This window comes from Anas acuta, chromosome 29, assembly GCF_963932015.1.
Source record: "Anas acuta chromosome 29, bAnaAcu1.1, whole genome shotgun sequence".
Lineage (NCBI taxonomy): Eukaryota > Metazoa > Chordata > Aves > Anseriformes > Anatidae > Anas > Anas acuta.
In genome coordinates, this window is record NC_089007.1 from 951,754 (window position 1) to 973,476 (window position 21,723).

Genomic DNA, 21,723 nt, shown 5'->3' on the forward strand with positions numbered 1-21,723 from the left:
CCTCACTGCCCTGGGCGTGAAGGAGAGAAATCCCTGCCTGTCCGAAAGAAACCTGCCCTCTTTGAGGTTAAAGGTGTCACCCTTTAACCCTTTGGGATGGGTTTGGGGTGGTGATGGGATTTGGGATGGGGATGGGGATGGGATTGGGATCGGGGTGTGGATGGGGACAGGGATGGGCTGGGGATAGGGTCAGGATGGTGCCAAGGTGCAGGGGGGGTGACGCCTCTGTCCCCCCCCCCAAGCCGAGCACCGAGCCCTCTGCCCCCACGGGACCGGCCAGACCACGGGGCCCCAGGGCTCAGCAGCAGGTCAGTGCGGCCGCGGGGGGGGCACAGCGATGGGGCCCCCCCCATTTGGGGGCTCCCTCCGTTTAGGGACTCCCCCCCCTACTCAGGGGCTCCCCCCTGTATTTAGCGGTTCCCCAATGTTGGGGATGCCCCCCCATTTTGGGGATGCCACCCCTGTTTTGGGGCTCCCCCATTTATGGGATGCCCCCCGTTTTGGGGACTCACCCCCCCTAATTTGGGAATGGCCCCCATTTGGGGGACTCACCCCTCCCATTTTGGGGATGTCCCCATTTTTCAGGGTGCCCCCTCAATTTGGGGATGCCCCCCCTATTTTGTGGGGTTACGCCCCTCCCCTTTTGGGTGCATCCCGCCTATTTTGGGGCAATACCCCCCCTATTTTGGGGTTCCCCTCCTATATAGGGGCTCCCCCGTTTCGGGGGTGCCCCCCCCAATTCCGAGGACCCTCCCCCTGACGTCGCCCCCCCCCTTACCCCCTTACCCCCCAGATGTGGACGAGTGCCGGGTGTTCGCGCCGCAGCTGTGCCGGGGGGGGGTCTGCATCAACGCCGCCCCCGGCTTCAGCTGCTACTGCCCCAGCGGCTACTACTACGAGCAGGAGCACCTGCAGTGCGTGGGTGAGCACCCAGCACCCCCAGCACCCCCCCAGCACCCCCCCAGCACCCCCAGCACCCTGACCTCAGCACCCTAATTGTGCCCTGGGTGCACCCTGCCTGCACCCTGAGCACCCTGAGCACCCTAATTGTGCCCTGAGTGCACCCTGAGCACCCTCTTTGCACCCTGAGCACCCGACTTGTGCCCTGACTGCACCCTGAGTGCGCCCTACCTGCACCCTGAGCACCCTGACTGCACCCTCAGCACCCTAATTGTGCCCTGAGTGCACCCTGGCTGCACCCTGAGCACCCTACTTGCACCCTGGCTGCACCCTGAGCATGCTACCTGTACCCTGCCAGCACCCCAAGCACCCTGCTCACACCCTGCCCACACCCTGAGCACCCTGCCCACACCCTGAGCACCCTGAGCACCCAACTTGTGCCCTGCCAGCACCCTACCTGCACCCTGAGCACCCTGCCTGCACCCAGCCAGCACCCTGAGCACCCTGAGCGTGCCCTACCTGCACCCTGGGTACCCTAATTGTGCTCTGAGTGCACCCTGGCTGCACCCTGAGCACCCTAATTGTGCCCTGAGTGCGCCCTACTTGCACCCTGCCTGCACCCTACTTGCACCCTGAGAGCACCCTGAGCACCCAGCCAGCACGCTGAGCTCCCTACCTGCACCCTGAGCACACAACCTGTACCCAGAAAGCACCCTAAGAGCACCCTGGCTGCACCTTGAGCACCCTCTTTGCACCCTGAGCACCCAACTTGTGCCCTGCCAGCACCCTACCTGCACCCTGAGCACCCTGCCTGCACCCAGCCAGCACCCTGAGCACCCAACTTGCATCCTGAGCACCCTGAGCACCCTGCCTGCACCCTGAGCACCCTAACTGTGCCCTGAGTGTACCCTGGCTGCACCCTGAGCACCCTACTTGCACCCTGCTCACACCCTGAGCACCCTGCCCACACCCTGAGCACCCAGCCAGCACCCTGAGCACCCTGACTGCACCCTGCCCACACCCTTCCAGCACCCAGCCTGCACCCTGAGCACCCTACCTGCACCCAGACAGCACCCTGAGAGCACCCTGAGCACCCTGCCCACACCCTGAGCACCCTGAGCACCCTACTTGCACCCTGCCAGCACCCTTAGCACCCTGCCTGCACCCAGCTCACACCCTGAGAGCACCCTGCCCACACCGTTCCAGCACCCAGCCAGCACCCTGAGCACCCTGAGCGTGCCCTACCTGCACCCTGAGCACCCTAACTGTGCCCTGAGTGTACCCTGGCTGCACCCTGAGCACCCAGCCAGCACCCTGAGCACCCAACTTGTGCCCTGAGTGCACCCTCCCTGCACCCTCAGCACCCCAAGAGCCCCCTGTGCACACCGAGCCCCCTTCCAGCGCCCCCCCCCGTGCCCCCCACCCCCTTGCCGACCACCACCGCCCCCCCCCCCCCCCAGATATCGACGAGTGCCAGGACGAGGACGCGGCGGAGCCGTGCATCGGGGGCCGCTGCATCAACACGGTGGGCTCCTACTTCTGCTCCTGCGCCCCCCCCGGTGCTGGACGGCTCCCAGCGCCGCTGCGTCACCAACGACACCCGCGCCATGGGTGAGGCCACCCCCTGTCACCCCCCCCCCGTGTCACCGTCACCCCCCCCGTGTCGCCCTGTCCCCACGTGTCCCCATATCCCTGCCCTATGTCCCCGTGGCCCCCCATCCCCGTGTCCCGGCACTGTCCCCTGATGCCCCCCCCCCCCCGTGTCCCCATGTCCCACATCCTGATGTCCCACGTCACCGTGTCCCCACGTCCTGTGTCCCCATACCCCCATGGCGCTGTATCCCCCATGTCCCCAAATCCCCGTGTCCCCGTGTCCCCATGTCCCACGTCGCCTCCCCTTGTCCCACATCCCCCTGTCCCACGTCACCATATCCCCGTGTCCCCAGGTCCCCATGTCCCCGTGTCCCCGTGTCCCCATATCCCCACGTCCCCGTGTCCCCATGTCCCCATGTCACTGTGTCCACATGTCCCTGTGTCCCATATCCCCACGTCCCCGTGTCCCTCTGTCCCCATGTCCCCCGTTGCCTCCCCACGTCTCACGCTGCCTCTCCGTGTCCCCACACCCCCCGTCACCATATCCCCACGTCCCATGTCCCCATGTCCCTGTGTCCCTGTGTCCCCGTGTCCCCATACCCCACGTCCCCATGTCCCACGTCCCTTTATCCCAGTGTCCCCTGTTGTCTCCCCACATCCCACGTCACCTCCCCATGTCCCCATGTCCCCGCATCTCACATCCCCATGTCCCCATGTCCCACGTCCCCATGTCCCCGTGTCTCCATGTCCCCATGTCCCTGTGTCCCCATGTCCCCCGTTGCCTCCCCACGTCCCACGCCACCTCCCCATGTCTCCACGTCCCCCTGTCCCCACATTACCATGTCCCCATGTCCCTGTGTCCCATATCCCCATGTCCCATGCCCCACGTCCCCGTGTCCCCATATCCCCATGTCCCCACATCCCCCTGTCCCCATGTCCCCATGTCCCCATGTCCCCTCGTTACCATATCCCCATGTCCCCACGTCCCCTATCCCCACATTAGCATGTCCCCATGTCCCTGTGTCCCATATCCCCATGCCCCACGCCCCACATCCCCATGTCCCCATATCCCCCGCCGCCTCCCCGCCTCCCCACGCCCCCCGTCACCGTGTCCCCGTGTCCCCCCGTCCCCAGAGGAGGACCCAGCCGTGTGCTGGCAGGAGGTCGGCCCCGACCTGGTGTGCGGGCGCCCGCGGCTGGACCGGCAGGCGACCTACACCGAGTGCTGCTGCCTCTACGGCGAGGCCTGGGGCATGGACTGCGCCCTGTGCCCCGCGCGACACTCAGGTGCCACCGCCGTGTCCCCGATGGCCCCGTGTCCCCAATGTCCCCATATCCCCCATGGCCCCCTGGCCCCATGTCCCTATGGCCCCATAGCCACGTGGCCCGGTAGCTTCGCATCCCAATGGTTCTGTGTCCCCCCCATGGCCATGGCCCCGTGTCCCCGTGACCCCATGTCCCCGTGTCCCCTACGTCCCCATGTCCCCGTGTCCCCATGTCCCCATGTCCCCACGTCCCTATGACCCCACAGCCACGTGGCCCCATAGCCTCATGTTGCCATGCACCCCTGTCCCCTACGGCCCCTTGTCCCCATGTCCCCGTGTCCCCTTGTCCCCGTGTCCCCGATGTCCCCATGTCCCCCACAGCCCCCTGGCCCCATGTCCCTATGGCCCCATAGCCACGTGGCCCCATAGCTTCGCATCCCAATGGTCCTATGTCCCCCCATGGCCATGGCCCCGTGTCCCCACGTCCCCATGTCCCCGTGTCCCCTACGTCCCCATGTCCCCATGTCCCCGTGTCCCCATGTCCCCACGTCCCTATGACCCCACAGCCACGTGGCCCCATAGCCTCATGTTGCCATGCACCCCTGTCCCCTACGGCCCCTTGTCCCCGTGTCCCCGTGTCCCCGATGTCCCCATGTCCCCCACGGCGCCCTGGCCCCATGTCCCTATGGCCCCATAGCCACGTGGCCCCATAGCTTCGCATCCCAATGGTCCTGCGTCCCCCCATGGCCATGGCCCCATGTCCCCGTGTCCCCATGTCCCCGTGTCCCCACATCCCTATGACCCCACAGCCACGTGGCCCCATAGCCTCATGTTGCCATGCACCCCTGTCCCCTACGGCCCCTTGTCCCCATGTCCCCATGTCCCTAAGGCCCTATAGCCTCACATCCCCGTGTCCCCATGTCCCCCCATGTCCCTGTCCCCCCCCCCATGCCCACGTCCCCATGCCCCCTCCCATGCCCACGACCCCCCCATCCCCTATACCCATGTCCCCATGTCCCCATGTCCCCAAGACCCCACACAGGGGGACCCCCACCCTGCCCCCCTCCTACCCCAGCAATAGGGACCCCCCCCAGACCCCCATAATGGGGACCCCATGGGCACCCCCCAGAATGGGTCCCCCTTAGACACCCCCCCCCATGATTGGGACCCCTTGGACCCCCCCCATAACAGGGACCCCTTTGCCCCCCCCAATAACGGGAACCCCTCCCACCACCCCACAACGCCCCCCCCCCAATGGAGACCCCTTGGACACCCCCCATATAACAGTGCCCCCCCCACCTCTTTACACCGCCCCCCCCGCCTTAGCATCCCCAATTTTTAGGACCCCACCCCACAACCTGCCCCCCCCCATCTTTTTTTCCCCCCCCCCCCCCCCAGATGACTTCGAGTTCCTCTGCAACGTCCTGCGCCCCCCCGGCCCGGGGCTGGGCCCCCCCTACGAATACGGCCCCGAATACCCCCCCTACTATGGGCTGCCCTACGGCCCCCTCCCCTTTGGGGGTCCGGGCCCCCGCCTGCCCCCCCCGGGGCTGCGCACTGACTACGACCCCTACAGGCTGGGGGGGGGCTACGACCCCCACGGGGACGCCCTTTACGCCGCCCCCCCCCGCTACGAGGACTTGGAGGATTTTGAGGGGTCCCGCCGGGGCCCCCCCCGCTCCTCCCGGCCCCACAGCCCCCCCAGCGCCCCCCAGGACCCCCCCCCCCGTGGCTCTTCCAGCCCCACGGCGTGGCCAAGCGGCCGGGGCGAGCCAGCGAGGACGGTGAGTTTGGGGGGGGGGGAGGGGGATTGAGGGGTTTTGGGGGGGGATTTTGTTTTTTTTTATGGGGAGGGGGCTGACGGGGACCCCCCCCCGCAGACCCCCAGGACGAGGCGCTGCCGCCGGAGCTGTGCGGGGTGCTGAGCGGCTGCGAGCACGGGCAATGCGTGCGGGTGCCCCAGGGCTTCACCTGCGCCTGCGACCCCGGCTACCGGCTGGACGCTGTTATAAGCTCCCTCTTAATTAATTTTCAGAGAGCATTGCATTAATAATAGAAAGGAATTTATTGAGTAAGCAACAGCAAGCAAAACAGCGCTGGGCGGCCGGGGAGTCTCGGCTCCGCCAACGGCGCGCACCTTACCCCCCCCCAGGGTCCCTTTTTATATCTTGGTGATTTCAGGATTACGCAGCACATCTTGGTGTATTCTGCGACTGCGCGCACTGTTGCTAGGGGGTCGTCTCTGTCCCTCTGGTGGTCGTGAAGATGAAGGCCGTAGTCTTCCTCGGCGTTGTGGTTCAACTTCTTTCTTTATTTGGTCACGTTGGCCCAGCGTGAGACAGGAAGGCAGGGTGTTGATACACTAGTTTAACAACTTATCAGAAAATGGTTACATGAACTTTGCAGCTGTGTTTTCTGAACAAAAGAGGCTACTGAGATGCAGAAGGAGGGAAGGGGAGAGGATTCTTTTTTTGTTACATTAAGCAATGGAATTTTCATAGTGTCTAGCTAAGCATTATACAGCTCCTTACTTCAGCAGGAAACCTTCGCAACACCTGCTCCTCAAATAAAACTCTTTGTTTTATAATACAAAGGACAATGAACAAACATCTATGGTGTATGTATTACAATCCCTCCTTTTTCTTTTAGTTACTCATTTTGTTCATTGAATCTCTGCAATGCTTGACTACTAAGAACTAATGTTTCCTCGATTTCTTCGTTAGTACTTACTGGCTCATATTTGGCACGTATAAGCATTAGATGTGCCGCTTCTAAACGACCTTTTACAATTGCAATCAGTTTATTAAAAATACATGGCCCGAAAGTTAGCGCTGCTATTAATAACAATAAAGGTCCTGCTATAGTTGACAGTAAGGTAGTAAGCCAAGGTGAATAATTAAACCAAGATTCATACCAGTTCTGCCGGTCTTCATATTCCCGTTTTCTCTTCTCCAATCCTTCCCTGAGCTTGGCCATGGTATCCCTTACCACTCCAGTATGGTCAGCATACATGCAACATTCTTCTTTCAGGGTTACACACAACCCGCCCTGTTGTAGAAATACCAAATCTAATCCTCTACGATTTTGTAGCACTACCTCTGAGAGTGACCTGACAGATTTTTCCAGGGCTGAGATAGATTGTTCAATCCGGGTCAGGTCCTCATCCACAGCAATGCGTAAAGAGGTGAACTCTTGATTTTGCTTGACCAATGAAGCAACTCCAGTACTGACCCCTGCCCCTCCCAAGATTATTAAAGTGGCCAGAGTTAAAGCTGTGATCGGTTCCCTTTTTTCCAAATGATAATTTGCTGCCGTGTGCTGAGCATACATATAATCCTCAGAATGGTATAAAATCCTTGGTATAATTATTACCTGTACACAGAAATCATGAGACGCATTAAAGACTTTTAGCGATAGACAAGGAGTCACACCTACTGATGAGCAAACCCACCTGGCGTTGTTAGCCGGGATTAACCATTCAGCTGATTGTTTTCCATTCTCCGTGATATTACATAGGTGGCGCTTCCCCCCAGGAACCGTGCCCACACATCTACCACTCCCAGTGACTTGTGTTAGTGTTACCCCTATCTCTTTACCCCAGTTGCATTGTAGGGGGTTGCTCTCGTTTGTGCGGGTGAGCTCCCCAAGGTCCCCTATAGCATCATAATATGGGGGCCTTATACTAAAACATAACCAGCAATGCTCTGTCATATTTGGGTTTGTTTTGTTTAATAGTTGGTAGCTGGCATTCATGACCTCCCATATGTTACTCTCAGCTATGTTATCATTTTCAGCTACGTCTGAGCTCAAAAGGCTGCTGAAGGTTGGCACTGTAGCATTTTCTGCAGGCTGGATTCTCTGAACATTTCTTGATAATACCTCATTTGGTCCTACCGCCTGGGGCTTATCAGCAACCTCCTTCTTTATTAGTATGAGCCCTCCCCTGTCAAACCCGTTTTCGTAATATCTTACACCCCATGTTTTTCCCAGTAGCCAGGCCTGGTCGTTTGGATTAGTTACATTAAGATACAAAAAGTTACAATTCCTAAGCCTTTTACACCCATAGGGCCCATATTCCACTTGCAAAAATTTGTCTCGACCAGCCCCGGGAATCCAATCTGAAGCAATGGTCTCACATCCCCAATAAGCACAGAAGTAAGCATTTGGAAAATTGCAGTAGCTCCTTCCTGGGTTAGAACTTGGGCAAAAATAGTAACTTGATACATTCCTGCACGAACCATCAGTAGTTATTATTTCACATAGAGTAGTTTGGAAACTCGGTGCACCGGCTATAGTGACAGTTCCGAGGATGGTTTGATCTTCCCACCTTATTAAACTCCACTTGTAAGGCTGATGGGGGTGAGCAGATCCATGGTTTATCAGGCTGGTAATAATGACCCCAATGTATTGTAGGAGGTGATTAAAACCCATCTCTCAAGGTGCTTTGACCAGGCCTTGCCCAGCCTCTTTAGTGCTTCCCCACCATTTTACTCCTCTGCCTCGCTCGTCAGTTCGGTTGCAGCGAACTACGAGGTATCGATTCTTCTCGGCAGCAGCAGTATTCTTCAGGGGAATCTGAGGAATTGCCCGCACCTGTTTCAAAGAGATGATAAATAGGGTTTCCACCCACTCCCACAATACACAGCCAGCACACAATACTTATCGAGTCCGTTTCAGTGTCAGTTTCAGGTCCTCAGGTCCTGGTGCTATTTCCCACTTATCCTCGTAGACTGGTCCTTTCACACGGCTGGCATGAGTCCACCCCTTCTCCGCTGTTCGAACAGCCGTTTCTGTGGTAAGCAAAACAACATAGGGGCCTTCCCCATCGTGGTGTTAAAGCAGTCTCTTTCCAAGTCTTAATTAGAATTGAGGGTGATCAAGTGGCAATTCCAAGTCATAGGGTATACCATATAGCACTTCAAAAGGAGAAATTCCTACATCAGTTCTGGGCTGTGTCCATATGTTTAACAGTGCAAGGGGTAAGCATTTTACCCAAGAAGCCTTAGTTTCCAGCACAAGTTTTGTTAGTTGTTTCTTAATTTCACCATTCATTCACTCTTCCTTTCCAGAAGAGGAGGGGTGCCAGGGGCTGTGAAAATCCCACTCAATCTCTAAGTCCTGCTTTAATCCTTGCAGTAAAGCTTTACACCCATTCAGTCACGTGGTCAATTAGGACAAACAAGTAACTCAGTAAAGTCTACCTGTATACTTTGGAAAGGTCAAAGCCCTGGCTCCCGTCCCCCTCTAGATAGGTTACAGAAGGCCTTTTTATTTACCTTTTGACATATAGTACATCCTCTGCATGTGTGCTTCTCTAAAGTATATATTCCTACACAGACATGCTTTCTTAGAACAACATCACACATTGCTTGCACCTCCCAATGACTCTTCTGATGTAAAACAGTTAATATTTGCCTCATTATCACTTTATTCAGCATTTCTCTCCCATCAGAGAGTATCGATTTTCCTTAAAATGATCCACATATTTGTAACATTAATACCTCCTTGGGAAGTTGTAATTGCTCCAAAATATTTTTTTTAGAATTTACCCAAATAGATAGGTGGCCTTGTAAACCTCTGAGGTAAAATTGTCCATCTATATTGTTGCTTTCGCCCCCATTTCAGGGTCTTTCCAGTCAGAGGTGAATATCCATGTATGTTTGCTCTCAGGGCCAGAGAGCACTCCATTAATAACACTGTTATTCCAGTCTAACATTTTACTAGTTGAATGCCCAATTTAATCATCAAATCCCTTCCCAACAAGTTAGTCTCTGCCTTGGATATATACAATAATTGCCCAGTGATCATTTTATCCCCTAGTCTCAGCTTGGTATCCCCCAAAAGTGGCACTGTTATCCCAGTCCCTTCTACCCCCATCACGTTTAGGGTTTCATTAGTTAATTTAATCCCTGATACTTTACAAGTAACAGCAGTTGGGAGAGCGAGAAACCCCCCCGCAGACACCAAAGTCAGTGCAGAAGGAGGGGGAGGAGGCGCTTCAGGCGCTGGAGCTGAAGCCCCCCTGCGGCCGCTGGAGAGGCCCCTGGTGGAGCAGACTGTTCCCCCCTCCCCGATGCTTGGGAAACTGAACAAACACCACAGCAAATATGCAAATATACCAAAACTTCTAGACTGTTACTTAGATAATGCCTACATCACCTTTCCCTGCTCATTCAACTTCGAATACCTTTAACACTTTCAACAAACCTTTTAACACGTCCTTTATCTTTCTCTAGCCTTTACTTTTCTAATGCCGACATCAAAGGCTCAGTCAGGGGCCAACTTAATTCCGTACCTTTTCCCTCCAAGATGCTGAAACAACATCAATATACAACATTTCATCCTGTTTTCCTTCTTTCCACAAAAACAACATTGACCGTAATATGGTGTTATAATTAATACTTCCATTTAGGGGCCACTCCGCTCCATCCTCTAGTTTATAAGTGGCCACCACTGATTACAATATTTGATAAGGGTTCTTTTACTCTCTGTACCCTCTTACCCCACTATACCCCTTCAATGTGTTAGTATACATCCTAGGGGGCTTTTCCTCGGGATTTCTTTGCTTTGAACTTTTCCTATTGTAATCTGCAGTGGTTAATATTCCACCGTTTTCCTAGAAGCTCTTTACTAGTCAATCCCAATCCCTCCAAAATCCACAATATATAGATACACAAGTAAAATCAGACCACTGTAAATTAACTGCCTGTAGACAATTACACTGGGAACATTTAAACCTGATGAGCCGATAATATGCCTGGGAAAATTTTGTTCCCTTAAATATACACCTCAATGGCAGTTCTTATATTTTCATATTTACATATTAACACAGGTATAAAAGAACACTTTAACAAAAATGCCCGGGCTTTTATATATACAATATACAATGTACAGTTATTATTCCAGTTACAATTATTCCTCAGCAGCTGGAAACATTGTGCCAGTTGCCATTAAAGCTCACTTACCCTCCTCCTGTCTCTTTCTTAAAATCTCGGACGTCCCCGGAGTTAATGGGGACGGCCACATATTCCTAGTCACTGGTCCCTGAACGCTAGAGTCAGAGTTGCTATCAAAGTCTCCCTGGGGTTGCGGATTAGGAAGCCCGGGAGTCGGAGGGGCTGCAGGTGGTGGTGGTGAAATATAGGGAGGCAGTGGGGCTGGGGTCCCTAATTCTCGGTTTTGCTTGTGCCTCCCATCCCCTCCTTTTTCTTTTAGAGGATATAAATTGGCTCGAGTTTCCGAGCTGATCCACAAATGTGCATATTCACTTTCTTCCAAACTAAAAGGTTCCTTTGAGTTTACATAGATATTTAGGGCCTGGCAAACCCAATCTTCAAAGGACCCAAATACAGGCCAGTAAAGGTGGTCTCCTCAAATCTGTTTACCACCCCAAACTTCAACACAATAATGTATCATTTTTACTTTATTCCTTCCCCGCCTAAAAGGGGAATCCTCCCAATTTTTAATCATTAATCCCAGGGTAACCTAACATCAGACGTTACCCTGCCCATGGGACCAGAAGGCTTACTCTTCTTCTGTCCCATCTTCTGGAGCGCCTTCACACACACACACACAAATCGCTTCCCCCTTTTCGTGGCCCAGTCCCTCGCGGGATGTGGGAACCGCACTACCGAGGGGTCCGCACTCGCTTCGTCCGCAATTGGACGTCTCACAACGCTACGCTCCAGGATACCCAACCCCAACCGAACGGATCACCGGCCTATACTTACTCACTCCTGAGTCTTCGTTCGGTCTTCGTGCACAAAGATTACTAGGGGTTGCCGGCTTTATTTGCTTGCTGCCGAATTTAGGGTTCGTCGGTGAAGGATTTGAATGAAAGTAGTCCTAGCGAAGGCCGCTGAAATCAGCGGGGCGCCCCCTCCGAAGGTCTTTCAATCAGATTGCCTTCATCCGAGTCACGGCACCAAATTTGTTATAAGCTCCCTCTTAATTAATTTTCAGAGAGCATTGCATTAATAATAGAAAGGAATTTATTGAGTAAGCAACAGCAAGCAAAACAGCGCTGGGCGGCCGGGGAGTCTCGGCTCCGCCAACGGCGCGCACCTTACCCCCCCCCAGGGTCCCTTTTTATATCTTGGTGATTTCAGGATTACGCAGCACATCTTGGTGTATTCTGCGACTGCGCGCACTGTTGCTAGGGGGTCGTCTCTGTCCCTCTGGTGGTCGTGAAGATGAAGGCCGTAGTCTTCCTCGGCGTTGTGGTTCAACTTCTTTCTTTATTTGGTCACGTTGGCCCAGCGTGAGACAGGAAGGCAGGGTGTTGATACACTAGTTTAACAACTTATCAGAAAATGGTTACATGAACTTTGCAGCTGTGTTTTCTGAACAAAAGAGGCTACTGAGATGCAGAAGGAGGGAAGGGGAGAGGATTCTTTTTTTGTTACATTAAGCAATGGAATTTTCATAGTGTCTAGCTAAGCATTATACAGCTCCTTACTTCAGCAGGAAACCTTCGCAACACCTGCTCCTCAAATAAAACTCTTTGTTTTATAATACAAAGGACAATGAACAAACATCTATGGTGTATGTATTACAGACGCGGCACGCGTGGCCTGCGTGGGTGAGACACGGCCTAATCCCGGCCTAATCCCGGCCTAATCCGGCCTAATCCATCCTAATCCCGGCCTAATCCGGCCTAGTCCCGGCATAATTCGGCCTAATCCCGGCCTAATCCGGCCTAGTCCTGGCATAATCCCGACCTAATCCGGCCTAATCCGGCCTAGTCCCGGAATAATCCCGGCATAATCCGGCCTAATCCGTCCTAATTCGGCCTAGTCCCGGCATAATCCCGGCCTAATACGGCCTAATCCCGGCCTGATCCCGGAATAATCCCGGCCTGATCCCGTCCTAATTCCTTCATAATCCCGGCCTAATCCCGGCCTAATCTGGCATAATCCAGGCCTAATCCCGGCCTGATCCCGGCCTGATCCCGGCACAATCCCGGCCTGATCCCGGCATAATCCCAGCCTGTTCCCATCCCAATCCCATCCCATCCCAAACCCCAGTCCCAGCCCAAATCCCACCCCATCCCATCCCCAATCCCACTTTAATCCAACCCCCAATCCCACCCTAATCCAACCCCAAATCCTACCCCAATCCTACCCCAATCCTACCCCAAATCCCGATCCCATGCCCACTCCATACCCCCAATCCCAATCCCACCCCAATCCCATCCCCACCCCCCCCAATCCCATCTACAACCCCTTCCCACCCCAGTCCGACCCCAAATCCAATCCCAATCCCACCCCAAATCCCAACTAAATCCCAATCCCGCCCCAAATCCCAACCAATCTCAGTCCCACCCCAAATCCCTTCCCATCCCAACACAAACCCATCCTAACCCCACCCCAATGCCATCCCAAATCTCACCCCAATCCCATCCGCAACCCCTCCCCACCCCAGTCTAACCCCAAATCCAATCCCAACCCCAATCCCACCCCAAATCCTACCCAATCCCAATCCAACCCCAATCCCACCCCAATCCCCCCCTAAATCCCCCCCAATCCCAATCCCACCCCAATCCCTCCCCAATCCCCCACAATCCCAATCCCACCCCAAATCCCACCCCAATCCCATCCCCATCCCCCTCAATCCCACCCCAAAACCCACACAATCCCAATTCCACCCCACCCCAATCCCACCCCAATCCCATCCCAATCCCATCCCAATCCCCCTCAATCCCACCCCAATCCCCCCCAATCCCAATCCCACCCCAATCCCCCCCAACCCCCCCCCAATCCCACCCCAAATTCCACCCCATTCCCCCCCAATCCCCCCCAATCCCCCCAAAACCCCCCAATCCCACCCCAATCCCACCCCAAATCCCCCCCAACCCCCCTTAATCCCCCTCCCCGACCCCCCCTGACCCCCCCCTTTTCCCCGCAGACCTCGACGAGTGCTCGGAGGCCACCCTGTGCCGGGGGGGGCGCTGCCTCAACACCCCCGGCTCCTTCCGCTGCCTCTGCCCCCCCGGCTCTGTCCTGGCGCAGGGACCCCCCCGCTGCGTCCCCGCGCGCCCCCCGGCCTGAGCCCCCCCCTCCCCATCCCGGGGGGCCCTGTATTTATTGTCTGCATATATCGGAGCTGGGGGGGGGGGGGGGGATTGAGAGACACTGGGGGGCACCGTCCGGCATCCCCCCCCGTCCGCTGTGGGGTGAGGTGGGGGGGGGGCTCCTGGGGGTGCCCATGGGGGTGCCCGGCCCCCCGCTCCCTCCCCCCCCGTCCATGTGAGCCCCCCCTCACTTCCCCCCCAATTTTTACAGAATAAAGGTTTTCTATAAAATGAGCTGGGGGGGGGGAGTTCTTTCATCCTAATAGGGTCGGGTGGGGGGGGGGGCTGTGGTGTCACAGGGACTGGGACCCCAAATGGGACCCCCCCCTCATGAGTCTGGACCCCCCTACTTGGGACTGGGACCCCTCTATGGGTTTTGGACCCCACCCCAGTGGGACTGGGACCCCCCCCATGTATCTGCTCCCCCCCTCAATGTGTCTGCCCCCCCCCCCCACAATGGGACTGGGAGCCCCCCATGTGTCTGGGACCCCTCCATGGGTTTGGGGACCCCCCCCAATGGGATCAGGATCCCCACCCCAATGGTGCTGTGACCCCCCCCCCCCATGGGTCTGTGACCCCCCAATGGGACCGGGAACCCCCCTATTGGATCTGGGACCCCCCCCCCATGTGTCTGGGACCCCCCCCCCATGTGTCTGGGACCCCCCCCCCCATGTGTCTGGGACCCCCAACCCCCCCCAGTGACCACAGCGAGCCCGTCGCGCTTCGAGCCCCCCGTTTATTGCCCCCCCTCGTCCAGCAGCCCCCCGTCCTCCTCGGGGGGGTCCAGGGGGGGCGCAGCACGGCGCTGACCCCGTGCAGCTCCAGCAGCTGCTGGAAGGCCGCCAGCAGCAGCAGCGCCGCCGTCACCCCCAGCAGCAGGTAGGCTGGGGGGGGGGGGGACACAGCGGTCAGAGACCCCCACCCCCCCGTGGAGACCCCCACCCCATGGAGAGATCCCCATGGAGACCCCATCCCCATGGAGACCCCATCCATGGAGACCCCATCCATGGAGACCCCCCCCCAATGAAGACCCAATCCGTCATGGTGACCCCATCCATGAAGACCCCGCCACCATGAAGACCCCACCCCAATGGAGACCCCACCCCAATGGAGACCCAACCACCATGAAGACCCCAACCATGAAGACCCCAACCACCATAAAGACACCACCATAAAGACCCCACCCCAATGGAGACCCCAACCACGGAGACCCCAACAATGGAGAACCCAACCACCATAGAGACCCCAACCATGAAGACCCCAACCACGAAGACCCCAACCATGAAGACCCTGCCACCATGAAGACCCCGCCCCAGTGGAGACCCAACCACCATGGAGACCCCAACTATGGAGACCCAACCACCATAAAGACACCACCCCAATGGAGACCCCGACCACGAAGACCCCAACCATGGAGACCCCAACCATGAAGACCCCACCCCAATGGAGACCCCGCCCCAGTGGAGACCCAACCACCATGGAGACCCCAACCATGGAGACCCAACCACCATAAAGACACCACCCCAATGGAGACCCCAACCACGAAGACCCCAACCATGAAGATCCCAACCATGAAGACCCCAACCATCTAAACCCCAACCATGGAGACCCCAACCATGAAGACCCCAACCATAAAGACCCCAACCATGAAGACCCCAACCACCATGGAGAACCCAACCATGAAGACCCCCAACCACGAAGATCCAACCACCATGAAGACCCCAACCATGAGGACCCCAACCATCTAAACCCCAACCATGAGGACCCCAACCATGAAGACCCCAACCATGAAGACCCCAACCACGAAGACCCCACTACCATAAAGACCCCACCCCAATGAAGACCCCCCCCCCACCAAGAAGACCCCAACCACGTAGCCCCAACCCCCACATAACCCCAACCCCAGATCCCCAAACCCCAACGCCCCTCACCCCAACGCCCCCCCCCAGCCCCCCGCCCCCGCTCACCGGCCAAGGCCACCTGGTAGAGGTGGCGCGGGGGCTGCCCCTCCGGTGCCCCCGCCGCGTCCCCCAGCCCCACGGTGGTGACGGCCATGCCACAGAAGAAGACGGCGTCCAAGAAGCTCCCGGAGCCCCCCAGGGCCCACAGGGCGGCGGCAGGCAGCAGCACGAAGCCCCCCGCCACCGCCCCCGCCAGCAGCCCCAAATGGAGCCCGGCGGCCCCCCGGGGGCTCCAACCCCACCGCGTCCTCAGGTAGCGCCGGGGCCACCAGGTGACCGGCACCAAAAGCCACCGGGCCACCACCGCCAACGTCAACACCGTGAAGGGGACGCCCAGCGCCGCGTAGGCCAAGCAGAAGGCTTTGCCCCCCGGGGACAGGGGGGCCACGGGGCCGTAGCCTGGGGGGGGGGAGAAAGTAAATTTAGGGGGGGACCATCCCGCTAAGTGAAAGGGGATGGGGGACCCCTGGGGGTGGTGGGGGGAGGTTGGGGGCTTGGTGGTGATGGGGGTCCTGGGGGAACTGGGGGGCTCTGTGGGCTGGGGGGGTCCTGGTGGGGCTGGGGGGGGGCCTGGGGGTCCCAGTGCTAAAGGGGGTCCCAAAACCCATGGGGGTCCTGAGGTTCTCAGGGGGCTCGGTGCCTATGGGGGGCCATGGAGGGTCCTGGTGCCCACGGGGGTCCTGGTGTTCATGGGGGTCCCAGTGTTCTTGGGGGGGTCCCGGGGGGGCCAGGTGCTCAGAGGCGTCCTGGGGGAATTGGTGCTCATGGGGGTCCTGGGGTTCATGGGGGTCCCGGGGGTCTCAATGCCCTTGGGGGGGTCCCGGTGCCCATGGGGTTCTTTAGGAGGGTCCCAATTCGGAGGGGGGGTCCCGATTTGGGGGCGGGGGGGCTCCTTACCCACAGTGGTGAGCAGGGTGGTGGAGAAGAAGAAGGCGGAGGCCAGGTCCCACCGCGGGGTTCCGGAGGCGTTGAGGGTCCCAGGAGGGGGCCCGAGGGTCCGCGCCCCCCCCTCCAGCACCCAGAGCCCCAGGGTGCCCAGCAGCAGCAGCCCCCCCTGGGCCACCAGCAGCAGCCCCAGCGCCACCCCGCGCCCCATGGCAGCGCCCCACGGCCGGCCCCATAGCGGGCCCCATAGCGGAGATCCCACCCCCCGGACATGGCTGGGGGGGGCCCCGATTCTGTGTGTGTGCCCCCCCCCCCCCCCGCCCCCCCCGTCAACGCCATGGGGACGTCACGGGGCCGGTCACACGCTGCCACCATGGGACCCGCGGTTTCCTCCCGATAGCCCCGGGGCGGTGGTGGTGACATAGGGGGGGACATGAGGGGGGGAGGAGGAGGAGGATGGGGGCGCCTTGGGGGGGCTCTGGGGGCCGGGGTTGGGGGGGCATGGGGACAAGATGGCCGCTGTGGCCAGGAAATGGCCACGACACCTCAGGGACAGCCCTAGGGCCACCACGGCCACCGTGTGGCCTTGGGGATGTGGTGGCCACGGAGATGTGGTGGCAACAGGGATGTGGTGGATCTGGGGACATGGTGGTCTTGGGGAAGTGGTAGCCCTGGGGACGTGGTGGCCTTGGGGACAAGATGGCCGCCGTGGCCAGGAAATGGCCACGACACCTCAGGGACAGCCCTAGGGCCACCATGGCCAACGTGTGGCCTTGGGGATGTGGTGGCCTTGGGGATAAGATGGCGCTGGGGACATGGTGGATATGGGGCCGTGGGGGCTATGGGGCCATGGGGGCTATGGGGACGTGGTGGCCCTGGGGACATGGTGGCCTTGGTGACGTCATGGCTTTGGTTGCCATCATGGCTTTGGTGACGTGGTGGCCTTGGTGACGTCATCACCTTGGTGGCACGGTGGCCTTGCTGACATCACACCCTTGCTGACGTCACGGCCCCGCGCGCCCGTCCCCATGGCAACCGCCACTTCCGGCCCCGCCCCGCCGCTCCGCCAACAGCTTCCTCCCGCGCTCCTCACGTGACCGGAAGCGGAAGCGCCATGGAGCCCCCGGGAGCGGCGGCGGGGCTCGGTGCGGACCCCCCGGCGCCCCCCCCCCTCCCCCGACCCCCCCTGACCCCCCTCTCCTCTCCCCGCAGCCCCCAAGCGCCGCGGCCCGGGCCCGGCCCCTCCGCGGATGGCGGAGCCGCGGCCGCTCTTCGACGACACCAGCGGCGGGGCCGCCCCCCCCCCGCCCCCCACGGCCCGGCCCGGGCCTACGGGGCCCCCCCGGCGGCCCCCCCGGCGTCCTCCGCATCCCGCCTGCCCCCCCCCCGCCGCCGCCTTCCTGGCCGAGCCCGTGTCCAGCCTGGCCGCCGCCTACGGCAGCAGCTTGGCCAGCCAGGGCCGGGACATCGTGGACCGAAACGTGAGGAGCGGGATAAGGGGGGGTGGGGGGGAGAATTAGGGGGGGTGGTGGGGGCGGCGGGGGGCTATAGGGGGTTATGGGGGGCTATGGGGGTCTGCGGGGGGCTATGGGGGGCTCCGGGGGGCTCTGGGGGGCTATAGGGGGCTATTGGGGGCAACGGGGGGCTATAGGGGGCTGCGGGGGGCTATGGGAGGCTATAGGGGGCTAGGGGGGCTATAGGGGGCTGCGGGGGGCTATAGGGGGCTGCGGGGGGCTCTGGGGGTCTATAGGGGGCTATGGGGGGCTATAGGGTGCTATGGGGGGCTACGGGGGGCTATGGGTGGCTGTACTCGGCTCTGGTGAGGCCGCACCTCGAGTACTGTGTTCAGTTTTGGGTCCCTCGCTACAAGAAGGACATCGAGGTGCTTGAGCGGGTCCAAAGAAGGGCGACGAAGCTGGTGAGGGGCCTGGAGAACAAGTCCTACGAGGAGCGGCTGAGGGAGCTGGGCTTGTTCAGCCTGGAGAAGAGGAGGCTCAGGGGCGACCTTATCGCTCTCTACAGAGATAAACATATTTAAGTACTTTTATTTCATATTTTTGTTCTATATATGTAGCTCTCTATTTATTATCCTATATATTTATATATAGGATAATAGAGAAGTGAGAAACAAAGGAGAGAAGCCAAAAGCACCTTCTCCCCCGTCTACCCTCTTCCACCTCCTCCCCCCGAGCAGTGCAGGGGAACGAAGGAACGGGGGTTATGGTCAGTCTATAGTGCTTCTTCTCTGCCGCTCCTTCTCGGTCACTCTTGTCCCCTGTGCTGTGGGATCCCTCCCACGGGATGCAGTCCTTGATGAACTGATCCGGCGTGGGCTTCCCACAGGCAGCAGCTCTTCCAGAACTGCTCCAGATATGGGTCCGTAGCACGGGGTCCATCCCTCAGGAGCAGACTGCTCCAACCTGGCTCCCCCATGGGCAGCAGCTCCTGCCAGACCCCCTGCTCCTGCGTGGGCTCCTCTCCACGGGCTACAGGTCCGACCCAGAATCTGCTCCGGCAGGGGTCTTCCACAGGCCGCAGCCTCCATCGGTGCAGGGCCACCTGCTCCACCGTGGTCTCCTCCACGCGCTGCAGCGTGGAACCCTGCTCCACCGTGGTGCTCCATGAGGCTGCAGGGAGACAACCTGCTTCACCAGGGTCCTCACCACAGGCCGCAGGGGACTTCTGCTCCGGCGCCTGGAGCACCTCTCCCCCTCCTTCTTCACTGACCTTGGCGCCTGCAAGGCCGTTCCTCACTCCTCTCACTCTCCCAGCTGCTGTGTGGCGCAGCGTTTTTTTTCCCTGTCTTAAATATGCTTTCACAGAGGCGCAAATCGTGGGACCAGCAGGGCTAGGGAGGTGATCGTCCCCCTGTACTCGGCTCTGGTGAGGCCGCACCTCAAGTACTCTGTTCAATTTGGGCCCGTCGCTACAAGAAGGACATTGAGGTGCTAGAGAGAGTCCAGAGAAGGGCGACAAAGCTGGTGAGGGGCCTGGAGAACAAGTCCTACGAGGAGCGGCTGAGGGAGCTGGGCTTGTTCAGCCTGGAGAAGAGGAGGCTCAGGGGCGACCTTATCGCTCTCTACAGATACCTTAAAGGAGGCTGTAGCGAGGTGGGGGTTGGCCTGTTCTCCCATGTGCCTGGTGACAGGACGAGGGGGAATGGGCTAAAGTTGCGCCAGGGGAGTTTTAGGTTAGATGTTAGGAAGAACTTCTTTACCGAAAGGGTTGTGAGGCACTGGAGCAGGCTGCCCAGGGAAGTGGTGGAGTCACCATCCCTGGAAGTCTTTAAAAGACGTTTAGATGTAGAGCTTAGGGATATGGTTTAGTGGGGACTGTTAGTGTTAGGTCAGAGGTTGGACTCGATGATCTTGAGGTCTCTTCCAACCTAGAAATTCTGTGATTCTGTGATTCTGTGACTTATTGGCTCAGCTCTGGTCAGCAGAGGGGCCCTTAGCAAACATGGGGCAGCTTCCAGATCCTTCTCACAAAAGCCACTCCTATGGCCCCGTCCTACCAAAACCTTGCCAGGTAAAACCACTACAGGGAGGCGCATCTCATCTGGTGGTAGCAGGCCAGTGTCACATAGACCCTCCCATGATCAGCAAGCCCAAAGTTCTACCAGTTGCACCAGTCCCGAAGCTACGTGTTAATGTGATGAGTCTGCTTGTCAGCATCGATCCCCCCTATCGGAAGGACAGAGGCAAACACAACCTGTGCCCCTGATCCTTTAAGTAGTCGCCCCAAAGCCCTAAAGCCCCTTTTTTTACTAGGCATTAGTAACAAAAACTTGAACAAGGTGGAGATAAATTAACTTGGCTACAGCATTAAAGATGAGCTTTGCGCAGTGGTCAATTGCTGGCTGGCTTGAGGCGCGTGGCTGAGGGTCTCTAATGAATTGTATGACTGATTCAGGCGCGTGGACAGCGCAAGTGGTTACGGGGAAAGTATATGTAGCAGAGAAAAATGGCAATAAACGCCTTCTGCTCAAGAGGCATCGGGAGACCGTGTCTTTCATCCCTTCAGGTCTGCCCCCTTCCAACTCAGGATATTCTATGATTCCAAGTGTGGAACCCAGCATTTGGCCTTGAATGCCACGCAGCTGGATGCGGCCCGTTGATCCAGCCTGTCCAGATCCCCTTGCCCAGCTTGGTGTCGCCCACGAACTTACAGCGCCCGGTGGGGCCCATCCAGCCCAGGCACGTGTCACATGGGACCCTTGGTGACCTCCCTTGGTGACACCCCAGGGGTCCGCCTTATATGACTGCAGCTGTGGCTCGGACCCTCAGCGTCGGTGCACGGCAGTGACGGACAGGGCAGGAGCACTGGGCATTCGAGGAGTCCCCGAGCATAGCCCACGCCTGCCCGAAGGAGCCTCCGTTTTCTATTTGAGAACTCTCCCACTCCAGAGGCTCCTTCTGAATCTGATGAGGAGGGAGGCATGCCCCCCAGGCAGCCCAGGCTGGCCTGGCAGGAGACCTGGTCTTCTGAGGGCAGCAACCGGCCAGCAGAGGACAGCTTGCTGGCAGAGGACAGCACCCCGGTAGAGGACATTTTGCCGGCAGAGGACAGAAGCCCGGCAGAGGACAGCTTGCTGTCAAAGGGCAGCAGCCCGGTAGAGGACAGGAGACCAGCAGAGGACAGCTTAGTGGTAGAGAACAGAGGTTTGACAGAGGACAGCAAGAAGGAGTTGCAGTTGCTGGATCCCAGTGAGTCGTGACTCCTCTCTGTACCCCTCCCTGCCACTGTAGGGGTGGACAAAAACACCACCTGAACTCCCACTCCATCCACTACCCGTCCCAGTCCCCTAAAGTCCCGCTTGATAGTCTTCAGGCTTCTATCTTCAGTATTATCACTGCCGGCCTGGACTATCAAAAGACGATAGTAATCAGAGGGGAAAACCCGGTTGGGAAGCTTTCTGGCAACGTCCATGACCCTAGCCCCAGGGAGGCAGCAGACTTCCCTACGGGTAGGGTCAGGCTAACAAATAGGGCCCTCTGTTCCCCTCACAAGGAAGTTGCCTTCTCAGGGCAACAGAGGGAACTTCTCA

General features: G+C 58.5%; 3 protein-coding genes across 12 annotated transcripts in view; 2 read left to right on the plus strand and 1 right to left on the minus strand.

Moving 5' to 3' along the window:
- The first annotated feature begins 148 nt into the window (after window positions 1-148).
- LOC137845926 (latent-transforming growth factor beta-binding protein 4-like) lies at window positions 149-14,064 on the plus strand. The gene is made up of 8 exons (XM_068663464.1): window positions 149-308; window positions 794-922; window positions 2,361-2,511; window positions 3,628-3,780; window positions 5,157-5,542; window positions 5,639-5,757; window positions 12,315-12,339; window positions 13,665-14,064. The coding sequence occupies exons 1-6, from the start codon at window positions 195-197 to the stop codon at window positions 5,681-5,683; spliced, it is 978 nt and encodes a 325-aa protein (XP_068519565.1). The 5' UTR covers window positions 149-194; the 3' UTR covers window positions 5,684-5,757; window positions 12,315-12,339; window positions 13,665-14,064.
- On the minus strand, window positions 12,649-17,009 carry LOC137846025 (potassium channel subfamily K member 6-like). The gene is made up of 4 exons (XM_068663595.1): window positions 16,689-17,009; window positions 15,798-16,190; window positions 14,521-14,714; window positions 12,649-12,702 (listed from the first exon to the last, which is right to left on the minus strand). Exons 1-4 carry the CDS (start codon window positions 16,885-16,887, stop codon window positions 12,649-12,651), a joined length of 840 nt encoding a protein of 279 aa, XP_068519696.1. The 5' UTR covers window positions 16,888-17,009.
- Window positions 17,010-17,550: 541 nt separating this feature from the next.
- LOC137845929 (protein YIF1B-like) overlaps window positions 17,551-21,723 on the plus strand; it is a 129,270-nt gene continuing 125,097 nt past the window's right edge. For 2 of the 10 annotated variants that reach the window (XM_068663477.1, XM_068663478.1), the window contains exons 1-2: window positions 17,554-17,821; window positions 17,889-18,157. In XM_068663477.1, coding sequence (XP_068519578.1) covers window positions 17,791-17,821; window positions 17,889-18,157 — 300 coding nt within the window. In that variant the 5' untranslated portion in view covers window positions 17,554-17,790. Of the gene's footprint in view, window positions 17,822-17,888; window positions 18,158-18,525; window positions 18,730-20,699; window positions 21,383-21,723 lie in introns of those variants that run through there. The other 8 variants (XM_068663472.1, XR_011090324.1, XM_068663471.1 and 5 more) reach the window with 8 other exon arrangements.